This window comes from Necator americanus, chromosome V, assembly GCF_031761385.1.
Source record: "Necator americanus strain Aroian chromosome V, whole genome shotgun sequence".
Taxonomy (NCBI): Eukaryota; Metazoa; Nematoda; class Chromadorea; order Rhabditida; family Ancylostomatidae; genus Necator; species Necator americanus.
In genome coordinates, this window is record NC_087375.1 from 21,825,968 (window position 1) to 21,839,595 (window position 13,628).

General features: G+C 41.9%; 1 protein-coding gene across 3 annotated transcripts; it reads left to right on the plus strand.

The window, feature by feature from the left end:
• Nucleotides 1–1,881: 1,881 nt before the first annotated feature.
• RB195_014793 (uncharacterized protein) lies at nucleotides 1,882–13,218 on the plus strand (the record flags this gene model as incomplete). 3 transcript variants are annotated; one of them, XM_064205203.1, is made up of 11 exons in its annotated part: nucleotides 1,882–1,992; nucleotides 5,179–6,396; nucleotides 6,451–6,561; nucleotides 10,201–10,278; nucleotides 10,338–10,420; nucleotides 11,953–11,995; nucleotides 12,053–12,141; nucleotides 12,201–12,300; nucleotides 12,520–12,582; nucleotides 12,926–13,063; nucleotides 13,140–13,196. In XM_064205203.1, 11 exons carry the CDS (start codon nucleotides 1,882–1,884, stop codon nucleotides 13,194–13,196), a joined length of 2,091 nt encoding a protein of 696 aa, XP_064061084.1. The 3 variants fall into 3 exon arrangements, with proteins under 3 accessions (XP_064061084.1, XP_064061085.1, XP_064061086.1); XM_064205205.1 differs by lacking the exon at nucleotides 1,882–1,992 and having other exon boundaries at nucleotides 5,227–6,561; nucleotides 13,156–13,218; XM_064205204.1 differs by lacking the exon at nucleotides 1,882–1,992 and having other exon boundaries at nucleotides 5,227–6,561.
• Between the last annotated feature and the right edge of the window lie 410 nt (nucleotides 13,219–13,628).

Consider the following 13,628-nt stretch of genomic DNA (forward strand, 5'->3'; position numbering starts at 1 on the left):
AGGCCTAGGCTTTACAAAAACCAGAATTTAGCTTCATTTTTCAAAAATCCGCTACCACATAAATTGTTTGGTTGCAGAAATGCTTTTTGAAAAAAGAAAAAACGAAAACTTTTAATCTAAATCTTTCTGAAAAAATAACAACGCACACCATTTCATCGTGATGATTATACTGCTGATGTAAATGTTCCCGAAAATGAGTTATTAAAACTTGTTTCTTCAAAGTTTGTGGGAATATTTGACTGGGCTAAAAGCAGTTTTTTAAAGACTGCCCAATAAGTAATGTGAAGTTATAGGAAAGCAACTACTAATTACAGACAAGCAAAGGGGTCTAAAACGATTTCAGCACAAAACGGAGTCTGATGGAACTTTACTGAAATTATTTTAAAAAAAAGCATAACGTATTACTAGTTGGTGTTTGTATTCGTATATCACATTTTTGTCAATTGACTTTGGTAATTTATTGCAGGCAAAAGATTCCTTTCCTTTCCTTTCCTGAAGAAAAGGCGAAGGATGTAAACGTCGGTACTTTAATTTCTCAGGAACGAGAAACAAGCGTTTCCACGTTAGCCGTGTAGCCTGCGCCAGTGTTGGCTTATGACCAACAACGCCGGGAGTCGGAGATCATCCTTCGATAGTGAACCAGATCCTTACAAATCCGGCCTCTTTATACTCCATTTTCGTTTTTTTTTCCGCTTGCGGTCATCGAGAGTGTGCACTAGGGTCTTCCATCACTACTTTTGTTCCATTTGTACTTTTTAAAGGAAGATCAAGGATAGAAAGCAAATATATGTGCAGCTATAACTGCATCGTTTAGTAGACGAATATCCAGCCAAAACGGAACGCTGAATTTCTCCTTCTTCTGCTATCCCAGTATTTTAGAACATAAGAGTTGAACAATATCAGTTTGGATTATTCTCGTAAATTTAGTATTGATTTCACTTTTATCTCATCCTTAAAACCCAGGACTTCTCCGCTCAAACACCAACAATCAACTAACCCTTATCTCCAGTTCCAGCCTCTCTCACAAATCCTTTCCTGTTTTATTGTGCAGTTTTTTCCTCACGTCATTTCCCTCCTTTTATGAGTCCCCAAATTAGTCAAAACGTCTTAGGTTATTGTTCACTGATAATTTTAATTATCCTTCCACGCCTCCTATTTCCCCTCTGCGCCCAAATTCAAGTTTTTCATGTTGCACATCTTTCAATCCTCTGCTGTTTTCTTCATGCTCAGAAGAAACTGAATTTTCAAGTATTATATTTCTTTTTCGAGTTTCTTCCTCCTTTTACCTCAGCCTTCATATTTCATTATTCAGCTTTTGCAACCAAGGTTTTTGCACTATTCTTTCCTCGCTAAGTCACTAATAGGCTTATTTAAGTAAATATTGTTGGTGGAGACAGTTCTCACTAAACTCACTGTATTTGGTACACCATCTTTACTGATCCAATTACTTGCTTTCTTTCATTCAGTCAGTGCTGCAGGTCTTCACCGTTCTTCTTTTTATACACCTGTTCTCAAACAGCACCCAACACCCAACAAACGCCCACACATAACAAATTGTTAGTACCTCTTTCTTTCCAGTCGTTCCATTAATGTTAATAATCCCCACTCCTCTATATTTCTCTACATTTCTAATCAGTGCTTAGGTCAAATTCATAATTTTGAGGAATTATGCGTAGCAACTTTTTCTACACATTTCATGACTACGCTCTTATTTTTCACTTCTTCTTCGAATTTGTTACCTCACTTGATCGTAAGATACCGAAAGCTGTCCGCATAAGCATCAAATTCGCATATTCAGACAAACTCTTTGCAGTCAGTGCCTCTCCAGCTGGCTCTGCATCCTCTCCCTCAGTCTATGCGGATAGCTCACTGCGAGTTTTCATGACAAGGATCGTCTTCGCTTTTCTCGGGTTAATCCTCGTCGCCCACACGAAGAAGAACTTTCGCACAGGCGATGTTCCAGTTGGATTCGACAACTTCTCTTTAGAAGAGGTGGGAATACCTTTCTTCGAACTTACTTTTCTCAGATTATCTTTTCCAACAAGAGTGTAGAAGAAACGTCGATATTACGAAAGTATGTTATCCGTTCCATCAGGTAAAAGAGTTTTTGTCATTTGTGGATGGTTCATGACAAATATCTTTTCCTGTGATCTCCAATCTATAATTTTTTGTGAAGGCAGCCAATATTTCATGCGCAAATCTATCCGCACTTCCGCTTCGCGGAGAATCGAACTGTTCGCAAGCGATCCGTGAGAAAACAAAAAGTTTCCATGGATCGCAGAAATACGCTAGGATAGGAAAAGCAACAAGACCGGGTGTTTATGATTTAACTCCGTGTACGTTCAGTAAAAGATCTAGTTATCCTAATCCAAAACCTGAAAGCGCTCGAGAGGAAGTCTGTGAAAAGAAAGGAAATAAAGAAAAGAGGAATATGACCTCAATACATTATAAATTGTCTTTTTCTCTTCAAGAACGGAATAATCAAAGCCAATTAAGAGCGGTGAAATTTGTACAACACATAAACGACAGATCCAAAACCATTGAAATGCCACGTAAAACTAAAAATTCAACGGTATTTCACTCAATATCGAAGTGTAAGTCACAAATAGAAATTCGCGCCGAACTTCAGTTTGCAAATCTCTCATGCTATTGAAAGTGACTAGGCCTTGTTAGGTGGTATTCTCGTAGCTGAGTAACTCACAGGATCATTCCGTGTCCTTTGAAATGGAGGGAGGAACAATGACTCTAGCATAACTCTGTCAGATGTATTCCTTTATGTATACCAAGTTCAGCTACGGCATCCAAGCGGGGTCGAACGATTTCCTTGCTGCGTTCCTATGTGTTTCGGGCGGAATCAAAGGCAGTGCATTACCAAACTGACAAATAGAAAATCGCGCCGAGTCTTTCGTCTCTATCGGTAGACTTGGGTAGTGGTGCAGTTCATGATTGCAAGCATGATAAGGCTAGTATTCCCCCTAGTATTCCATAGAACGCTTGCGATACACCCTTGTGCAGCTTCAAGCGATTTTTCCACCAAGGAAGTCGTAAGGGGGGAGGAAAATGGAGAATTTCAGAATGAAGAAAAAAAAACTATCTGATGATGTAAGTCCCAATTTCGACTTTCTTTGAATCTTGGCATTGTAGAGTTCAATTGTTTACTACTTTTTGAGCAGAACCGAGATTTTTATTGATCTTTATTCTGGCTAACTTTCCGGCGTCATGACCCTCTTTGGAGCCTTCTGTGTACTCCAAAAACACCAATCTACAACTTTTCCGCTACAGACCCGTCATTATTTGTCATCCTTCGTTTTTTTTTTAAATTTTTTCCCTCATTTTAGACACCAAGTTATGTTAAGTATTGTTAGTTATGTCTTTTTGAGTTATATTAGTTGGACCTCGGACATTGGACGCCTTCTAACCGGTAATGAGCTGCGCTGTCCGCTGACAGGGACACAAAAGGCTGTTTTACAGCCTTTTTCTAGATTACTAATTGGAAGTAGACGTCATCGTCTAGTAAGCTCATACTCGGGAACTAAATTTCGACCTATTCGAAGAGACCCCACACCGCTAATTTTGTGACACGTTGTTTTCAAACTGGTCCTCAAGCTGGAACAGAGCCACTAGCTCTCTTCAGCACGAAGACGAGTCTATGTACAGACTCTTAGATTCCTCCTTGATTTGCTCTCTTCACAACAATCCACCGAACCAATGGAGCATTACTTTCAACTGTTAAGTGGAGAAGACATACCCCCAGGATCTCTCCCGTCTGATTGTGCATCTACCGAAATTATTCCGCGTATTCGAGTATCAGGGCGAGTTTAGCACAACCGGTGAGAGGTCCGAAACCGCCCTAGTGCCAACACAGACTTCATTTCTTCGGATCCATAGATTTTTTCCAGACTTGTCCGAGGGGATAAAAACACTGAGTTGACTCATTCGCTGGCCCTCGCAAGTCCTTGTACAGCATAATACCTGAACGATTTCGAATTGTAATCATTTCAACTTTTTTTTTTCTTTTTCTTCAACAAATTCAAGTGTCCCATTGTCGTAACTGTCCAATTATGTACGCAGCGTCATAGGTCGGCCAGAACTCTTCTTCGACTATTTTTTTCCCAAGCGTTTACATATGTAACAAAGTGTACTAAAGACTTTTCACTACCCTCCGGAGATCACCCTTGTTCACTTAGAACACGCCTTTATCTTAATTCCCATAGGGATTTGTAACTTGCAACCCAATGATCGTCCCGTGTTTCTGGCAACTCGCATTCCCACACCACTGAAGCAACAACTACACTGTATGCACAGTATGCATGAACGATACTAGTGATCTTCAGGTTTCTAAGTTAGTAAAATGACAGAAAAGTTTCTTCATAGGGATTGTTCTAATCTGCAACCTTGTGCAGAAACTGAAAATGGACTTTTTGACGCTTCACGTGTCCTTGGCTAATCTACATAAGAAAGGTTTTAGCGAGCGCAAGCAGAACCGCTCCGTTGCGGAAGAAAAGATTGCTGACCTAATAACGTGAATAGATGATGTTGCACAATGCGTGAACAGGATTCTGATGGCTGTTCTGCTGTGCTTAAAATTGAGGCATTAGAACGGATTCTAGCACATTCTAGCAGTTAATGCTGCTTCAGCGAGTTACCTTAGTCAACAAAGAAGTTACCAATTTTTCGAACTGATTGCATGAAAATGATCAAATAAAGGTGTCGTTAGCATAAATGCCTGTTTTGAGGAAGATACAATATTAAGTGCTACAAAATGTTTTATCCTACGGGTCACCTGATGGAATCACCAAGAACTAAAACGAGAAAAAAAAAGTAGCCATTTGTTAGAGACGCCGGAAGTCTAACACTCCCGCTCATTCCGTTTAGAACAGAATTCTAATGCCTATAAATATTTAGTCTACCTTCATACTTTCAAGCACTACAATAATCAAGAAATAGACCACTTTATTAAACTGCAGGATGAGGCCTATTTAAAATTAAACTTATCATGAAGAAAAAAAGAGGAGAATATCCTAGCACTACAAGAAATTCTCCAGTCGAACGTGTAATACACTGAAAAAATTAGGAAGAAAACTTGTCTTTGTAGATAGAAACTTATTCGAAAACTTCCTAAAACTGTATCAGTCGTTTTCACTTTACTGGAGAAAAATCCAAGAAAATTCTGTTTAGAGCAGCAACTACTCTAACGAAAATGATGTGAGGAAGAACATAACACAAATGGTGGAAGGGATTGTTGCTACAGACAATGACGCGCTTCAGAAAGAAAAGGAAGCGCAGGAGCTGGCCCGAACAATTGAGTTGGAGCAACAGAAAATACAGCAGCTGAAGGAGGAAAGAGAACGAATCGCGAAGCAGAAAAAGGAACAGATAGAGCGACTTAAGAAGGAGCAGGCGATTGAGCAGGCTCGAATAGAAGCCGCTCGGGCTCAGCGAAAAAGGATGGAAATGCTGGAAGAGCAACGAAGAAAACTGGCGGAAGCGAAGAAAGAACGAGAAAGGCAGGAGAAGATGTTGGCGGATCTGGAGCGACAGAAGCAACGAGAGATTGAAAGGCTGCAGAAAGAAAAGGAAAAACAAAGGCAAAAACTGGAGGAGGAAAGGAGGCATCTGCTAGAGGAAGAACAAAGAAGAAAGAAGGAGGAAGAAGAGCAGAAGAGAGAGGAAGAAGAAAGAAAACGGAGGTTAGAGGAACAAGAAGAAGAGGAAGAGAGGAGGCATTCGCTAGAGGAAGAAAGAAGACAGGAGGAAGCAGAACAAACAAAAATAGAGGAAAAAGGTAGGGAGCAGGAACACGAGGAGTATAGGAGAGTGAAGGAAACGGGGAAGCAAAAAAGGAAGGAAAAAGAAGAGCGAAAGCAAAAGCGAGAGCATGACAAAGAAAGGAGTACAAGGGAAGAAGAAAGATTGAAACAAGAGCAAGAAGAGGAGCTTAGAGAAGATCTACAGCGAAGACTACAAACGCAAAGTAGAATTGAAGAAGGGGAAAAGAGAAGAACAGAAGAAGGGCGAGGAGAGAAAATACCAGCAAAACGTGCACCATTTCCGAACAAAGAGATTGAAGTAAAATTAAAGGAAGGGGATCGTGAAAACTCGAATAGAATCTCGTCCATTCGAAAAGTCCCTAAAGAATTGGAGTACAAAATAGAAAGAAGACGTCAGGAGCTGTTAACCAGATTTGGCAGCCAGGCGCTTACAAACAATTCTCAAAATGATATTTGGAGAAAGTACACAGCAGCCAACGGAGTAGAACCCAAGGAGGAACGAGACACCGCTCCTTCAATCGCCTCTTCCGTTGACGACAGCAACCAAGAGAATAGTGTTGACCCTGCATATTTCGAAGATACGGAGCGTTACAATCCACCTGTGGAATCCAGCACATATCTAGCGGTAAGCGACTTACCTAAGTGCATAATAAAAACAGCTGCTATCAACTTCCTTAAGATCAAAAAGAAACGCAAAAACAAGAAAAGGAAGAGTCGTCGCAAAGCACATGGCACAAAGACACTAAGTTCGACAAAGTGGAAGCATGGAAAGGAACTGACGTATGACAAGGTAAAGTAGGATGTTTTAAGTTATGTGGAAGTTAGGCTGCCCGCAGAGCCGCGCGATTCCGAACTATGCGGGTAGCCTTACAGACAATGTCAACCATGCCATTATTAAAGGCATCACCCCACGAATCTGAGGTGGTGCAGATTTCAGGTGGAGTATTCGAATACGGGATGGGAGACTACGGAGAGGGGGGTGATTCCGTCCATTTCTTCCTAATTGCCGTAAAAACGGCCCCGAAGATACGGCTTCATTCGTTTTGGCGCACCATTTTGTACAAGAGGTTCGGTTGGAGCGCGCCAGTCTTGTGCGGCGCCGCATCCTCAGATTCGTGGGGTGATGCCTTTAACGAACTGAAACTCGCTACAGTGCGTAAGCGTTTGTGTCTGAGGCTGCACAATAAAGCCAGCGATCACAGTCGAGGTGGGAACTTCCCTAGCTCCATTCAGACTACAGAGGTGACTGTAGCCAGCTAAGATTCTCTCTCTCTCTCTTGCAAGCGCTGGCTCTACCGCGACGCTTCGGATGCAGCCGCCTGCGCAGCTGCGGCGACATGTTCCTTTTGACGCGGATAGCAAATATATTAGTACCTTCAGATATGCTTTGTTAACTTTTTTTTTGAACTACTTCGTTTGTTGGATGTATTCTGTTTGATACGTTGTGTTATGTTTTATTTTGGGAGATCGTTAGTGTGTAGAGTGCATATCTAGTGCACTGTTAGTCAATATGCATGTAAAGTGAGCATAAAACGGATGGTAAAATGTTACGTGTATACATTACACGACGCGTCTTCATTGCAAGCGTGTAATGAGCCCTTCTACTGTAGGCCTAAACTTTCTCTCTGTATCTTCTTACCGCATAGAGGTTGATCTTCAAACACTTCCGACAATCGCAATATATAAACCATCAACGAATTAAATCAAAGGGAACATGTCATCTGTTCATTGGCAGAATGCCTGCTGTTAAAGGCATCACCCCACGAATCTGAGGTGGTACGGATTTCAGGTGGAGTATTCTTACAGGGGATAGTAGATTATGGAGACGAGGGTGATTCCGTCCATTTCTTCCTAACTGTCGTAAAAAACTGCCCGGAAGATATGGCTTCAGGCGTTTTGGCGCACTATTTTCTGCAGCGAGTTCGACTGGAGCGCGCCAGTCTTGTGCGGCGCCGCATCTTCCGGGACGTTTTTTACGGCAATTAGGAAGAAACGGACGGAATCACCCACCTCACCATAGTCTTCCATCCCGTATATGAATACTCCACTTGAAATCTGCACCACCTCAGATTCGTGGGGTGATGCCTTTAACTTGGTGCCTCTGATTACCACCTGACCGGAGCTTACATCGAAGTGCAGGGAGGAGTTTGACGAGTGGGTTGCTGACCGTGGAAATCTAAAATTTGCTCCTGTCTCCTACTGAAAGGCGACATGAGGGACTATCATTTTCACCAAGTCCTTTAGAAGTGGCAGATGAATGGCGAGCATGTTCTCTACGATCTCTAGAAGCAGATCGCCGCAATGAATCCCATCTTTTGAAGGGTTTCATGACTCAACAGTCTTTATGGAGACTAAACTCACTTAGCCCAAAGGCCCTGTATACGACTACAACCTTGAGTAAAAGTCAATGTGTGAATAAAAGTTCCTACACGCAAAACATTTTCGAATTTTGACAGAAAACGATGATTGGTCAATGAGTGTTATGCTAATTAACTGCCGTATATAAGACCGAATCAACGGGAATCCGTCATTCATTTGCATAACAGCAAAATTAACTGCCAACTTGGTGACACTGATTGATACTGCCGATTTCGCTCTGTGCTCGGAAAAGCCAGAAGCCCAGGGAAGAATTTGAAGGATGGCTTGCTAATCGTGGATTGCTATGGAAAGAGCGTGGCCCAACAGCGGAAATCGCCGTAAAGTCACGAACGCCAACGTGAAGGTGGAAATTAGGAACGATTTTTGCACTCTAAGAATGATTTTTGTGGTCGCTACCTGATTAGGTAGCAATTACAGCACTTTTAGAGTGGCCCCCCAACTTCCTTCTCCGCTCCGTTTTCCATTAGTTTTATCATTTCTTCTTCTGCTTAATCCTAATAAGAACCTGAATTTCTGTTCCATTTTTCCCGTAATTCCACATGATTAGCGATTGCTGTCATCATAGTGAAATCCCAATATCCATCGGAGGAGAAGACTGACTATGCCCAGTCACACAAAACTTTTGCAGAAATCCAATTCCGCCAAATTGAGGTCTTCGAGATGCCGCGAAGCCCGGAAAAACTTCCGATTTTGCGAACAAGAGTTGTGTTTGCGTTGCGACTACGGAAGGAGAAAATCATGCTCAGTTGTACAAAGAAGTGGGAGAGAAAGCAAATTCCCACATTTTAAGATCTAGTGTTGCTCTAGAAGCAAAATCAAGGATAAAACTAATGGAAAGGAACGCCACCAAGACTATGCAATCCACACATTACTGTACAAAAAAGGAGAAATCATTAAAAGAAAAACAAAAAGAAAAGAATTCTCGCGAGTTTTTTGCATACTGGAGAGAGTGCTCGTGCATGCACGCCTTCGCCGAGGACGCTTCGCATCGTCATGTTAAAATACCTTTTACACCGACTGTGTCTGTTTACCTGAACTCATTAGACATATAGTCGGATCAAAACAATATGAAACACGGCGCATTTGCGTACGCGGCTTCTCTCGAACCCTTGCTGGCTTGTGGAACCCTTGCTGGCATCACCTATCGCTGCAGCTTGCGACGATCCCTACTCTGTTCCAACTGCTGCATTCACCGCGCTGTGTCGCGCGCGTACGTAAATGCACCGCAACTACACTCGTGATTCATGTCGTTTTGACCCGACTATATAGTCGGATCAAAACGACATGAAGCACGGCGCATTTGCGTAACGGAACGGCGCGGTGGAGGCAGTAGTTGGTGCCGAGGTGGGACCATCGCAAACTGCAGCGATGGGTGCCTGCAAGGGTTTCACTGCGCTGCACCGCACTGCCTCGAGAGAAGTCGCGGACGCAGTTGCACCGTGTTTCATGTCGTTTTGACCCTACTTTATTTGCAGGCGGTGCATTTGCTATATCCTACTGTTCGATCTCCTCACTTAAGTAAACTAAAGCTGTTCAGTCCTCAGAAGATTCTCCTAAACAACTCTTTAAAGGCATCACTCCACGAATCTGAGGTGGCACGGATTTCAGGTGGAGTATTCGTATACGGGATGGGAGACTATGGAGAGGGGGGTGATTCCGTCCATTTCTTCCTAATTGCCGTAAAAAGGGGCCCGGAAGATACTGCTTCAGGCGTTCTGGCGCACTATTTTCTACAGGGAGTTCGACTGGAGCGCGCCAGCCTTGTGCGGCGCCGCATCTTCTGGGCCGTTTTTTACGGCAATTAGGAAGAAATGGACGGAATCACTCCCCTCTCCATAGTCTCCCATCTCGTATACTAATAGTCCACCTGAAATCTGCACCACCTCAGATTCGTGGGGTGCTGCCTTTAAAACAATGGCAAATTTTCAAACATAACCGTTGTGTTCCTGATAAGTCTTCTTATTTTGTTCATTTATTCTCTTGATATGAGAATGAGAAAAATTAATGGTTACTTAAAGTTAACTAATTACCCAGATATTATTCCTCTAAGGTTAGCTCATTTTCGGTGTATATCGAAGAACAAGCACCTGCCACCTTCCTCGGAAAATGGGCGGAGCCATCTGAAGAGGTTGGTGTGAAAGTCATTGGTGTTGGTGACTACTAGATTCAAACCATCTACTTTTTTAGCCTTACCTCAAAGTCTTTCCTTCCATGACACCAGAACCATCATCGCCCAAAACTCTCGCGGTTGTTGTACAGCCTACACTTCGGTGAGCGATTTTTTATGTCACATTTTTTGGTGTGTTCTGTTTTTTAGACTTTACAGTTCCTAACACTTCAGAACAAAGGGTCTTTCTAAAAAAATATAATATACCCCAACCCCAACGTAAGTATAGTATACCGTAAGGGGGATTCGTAAGTGTAATACGCGCCTTCGATTTAGGCAGAGAAAGAGTCACTAAGTGTCATGCAGGAAAAGAACGCGCTTTGTGACAAATGCGACACCTCAACCGGTCGAACATAATGGACACTAGCTAGTGCGGGGATCGTTGCGCAAGCGCCTGCGCTCGAATCGGTGGGGCAGAGTTAGCGGTTAGGGTCCATGAGTGACCCTTGCTAGCTCCACTCGGGCACGTGATGTGCTGGTTTTTTTTTTTTGCTTAGATTTCCTAGATCTAGCTTCCCTAGCTAAATTACAACATTTTTTTGGTCATTTTTGAAGGTACTCGTTTGCCTGACAACTTCTATAGCACCACACTTTATGGCTGTTTTGGAATTATAAGGGATGGAGTCCTCACTATAAGGGGCAATATATTATATTATTGAGAAGAATCATTTTATCGCTTAAAATGGTGAAGGTAGTGTTAAAAGAGCAAGAAAGGGCAAAAATACGTGGCTGGAAGACACATATATACTTCTTTATCTTTCAACTTTTTGAAATTTATCTTTGAAACCAAGGAGAGGAGAAGCTGCTTAAGAGCTGCCCTTTGCTACTTCCTACGCGTTTCCATTAGAATGCATGTATTGGAATGTGTGTAATCATCCTTTCTCATTCTGCTGAAGTAAAAGATCATTGCGTGGTTTTATTATAACTTAATGCTCTCCAGCTCGTGTTTGCCAAATCGCCCTGATTGTTTGCAGATGCATGTCTCCACCCATACATCACGAACAAACACACCGTTCTTCTTGATTTGTTTAAAGCGAAACTTCTGCCTCAAAAACGTGCCAGTTGGCCCTAGCTGGACATGATATCCAATACGGAGAAATATGGAGGAACTAAATCGAAGGTTGCCACTCATTTCGAAACACATTCGAAGCGCATTTCGACACATTTCATTTGGATTGGTGTCAACCGCTTCATCTTTCATCTAAAACAACTTATACTATTTCAATGCTGCATCACAACTCTGTGCTCATCTGTTCAGAAGAAAATCCTTGAATTAGTTGTGACCAGCTATTAAAGAGAGCACTCTAGCGCTGCTTTACGCAGTTTCTCGCGGTTATTTCCGAACTCGTCCAAATCACCTTCTAAATGGTAGCAGTAGGATTCAACCTTACACCACATATCGATTAGTTCTAGTGATTTTCTTCTCAACATCTAACTTCTATTGCAAGGTCCAAATGCAGATCTTCTAGGAAGGCAACGATTGTAAATATAAATGCAAAAATTAGGAAGAACCAAGTAAAAGTAAGGCAAAAGTTTACCGATTTTGAATTAGTTTTTTCATCGTTTTAGAAATGAAATGCAGAACAATCTAAACTGTTTTCGGATGCTAAGCACACAGTAAAAACATTCGTTCAGATCTGAATCCAACTCAGAAGATCACCACACTGCCCATAATACCGTATGTTCCCCTCTCCATCTCGCTTCTACTCACCTAACCCTCTATTTCGAATTATAGGAAGTGGTTGTCAGTGAGCTTCCACAACCTTTTAATAAAGAGCAATACTTGAGGGAGTACTACGAAAAATACTATAAGGAGTGGTACAGGTGAGATAGCTTGGATCGTTGAATGTATGGAAGTGGGAAATGAATAGATGAAATTGCAGACAACATAATGAGGCGAATACAGTTCCGTCGGTTGGCGAGCTGCCTCAGAATAGACGCAAAATCAGCATTCAACTGGGAAAAAACAGTGTATCTGCTGAGGTTAGTGAAAGAGCCAACGACGGAGTTATAATCCATAAAAGTACTACATAATGGTGCTGTATTAGAACAGCTCCCGTATTACGGTAGAAGGAACTACATGTTTATATTACAAGTTCTGTCCCCGGAATACCGCATGACGTCTTAGTTTTCTTGAAACGATGTTCTGCGAAAGATTCGAATCTAGTCGTCCTTAGTGCATTCTAATCTGGTGGATTGTAGGAGTCTGTAGGAGAGCCAGTTGTCGAGAAGTCGTATGGTGATCCTCCACAGGTCGAAACAAATGTAGGTTCTATCAGTTAAAGACATCACCCCACGAATCTGACATGACATGGATTTCCGATGGTCAAAGACTATACTATAGACTATATAGGGATCGATTATTGCGCAAACGGGGGATCCCGCTCATTTATTTCTAATCACCGTAAAAAACGGCCCGGAATCACCCTGTTCCCCACAATCTACCACCAATGTAGGCACCGCCTGAAACCTCTACTACCCCAGATTCTTGGGCTGATGCCTTTAACAAGCATATTTTTCTCAGAGTTCAGTAACATTTATTTAGTACATCACGCTTCAGTTCCCAGAAGTCATGAAGAATTGAACAAAAATAAAATAAAATTTGCAGGCAGCTAACATTTTGAGTGCTGAACAATTGAACAGTATCTGCGTGAATATACAGAAAACTACTCAAAGTTTCGGGATTAAAGATCCAAGGACGTTTGCGCTCAACAACTGTTCTTTAATAAAGATATACTACAAACAAGTGAGTGTTTTGTTTTTTTCTGAAAGACATAGCACAATATTCTCTTGTATCTCTTGTTATACATTCTCTTGTATAGATTGCAAATTTTGCAGGTGACGTGCGAACAGATCAATCACGTGATGGAATACTGTGAGCAGAGCTCATTTTTTGTTTGAACATGTACGACTTCATTCGATTCTTCTTTGTGATGAAACGGGTATTGTTAAATAATATGTTTGACTGTGAAGATTACATTTGGTCGAAATAAATCATAATGATGACAAGACATGTGGAGTTCTCGTAATTGAATTAAGCTCTGTCTGCGATACGATTATGTCACAAATCTCCTGGCAGGAGTTTCTTTGCTTTTTGCACCTAGAAACTAACAGTTCTTACCTCTTAATTCGTTTTAAGAACCAACAACGTACCCGTGCATATTCGTCATGAGTGGGAGATTCCTAATGAAACCGTACGCGTGTATTACAAAAGAACGGAGGGCAAGTGTCTTCTGCATACATAGCTGAGTGGTTTCATGAACGCATCCTCAAAAACTATCTAGGATTCATATGCACTCAAATATGTTGTT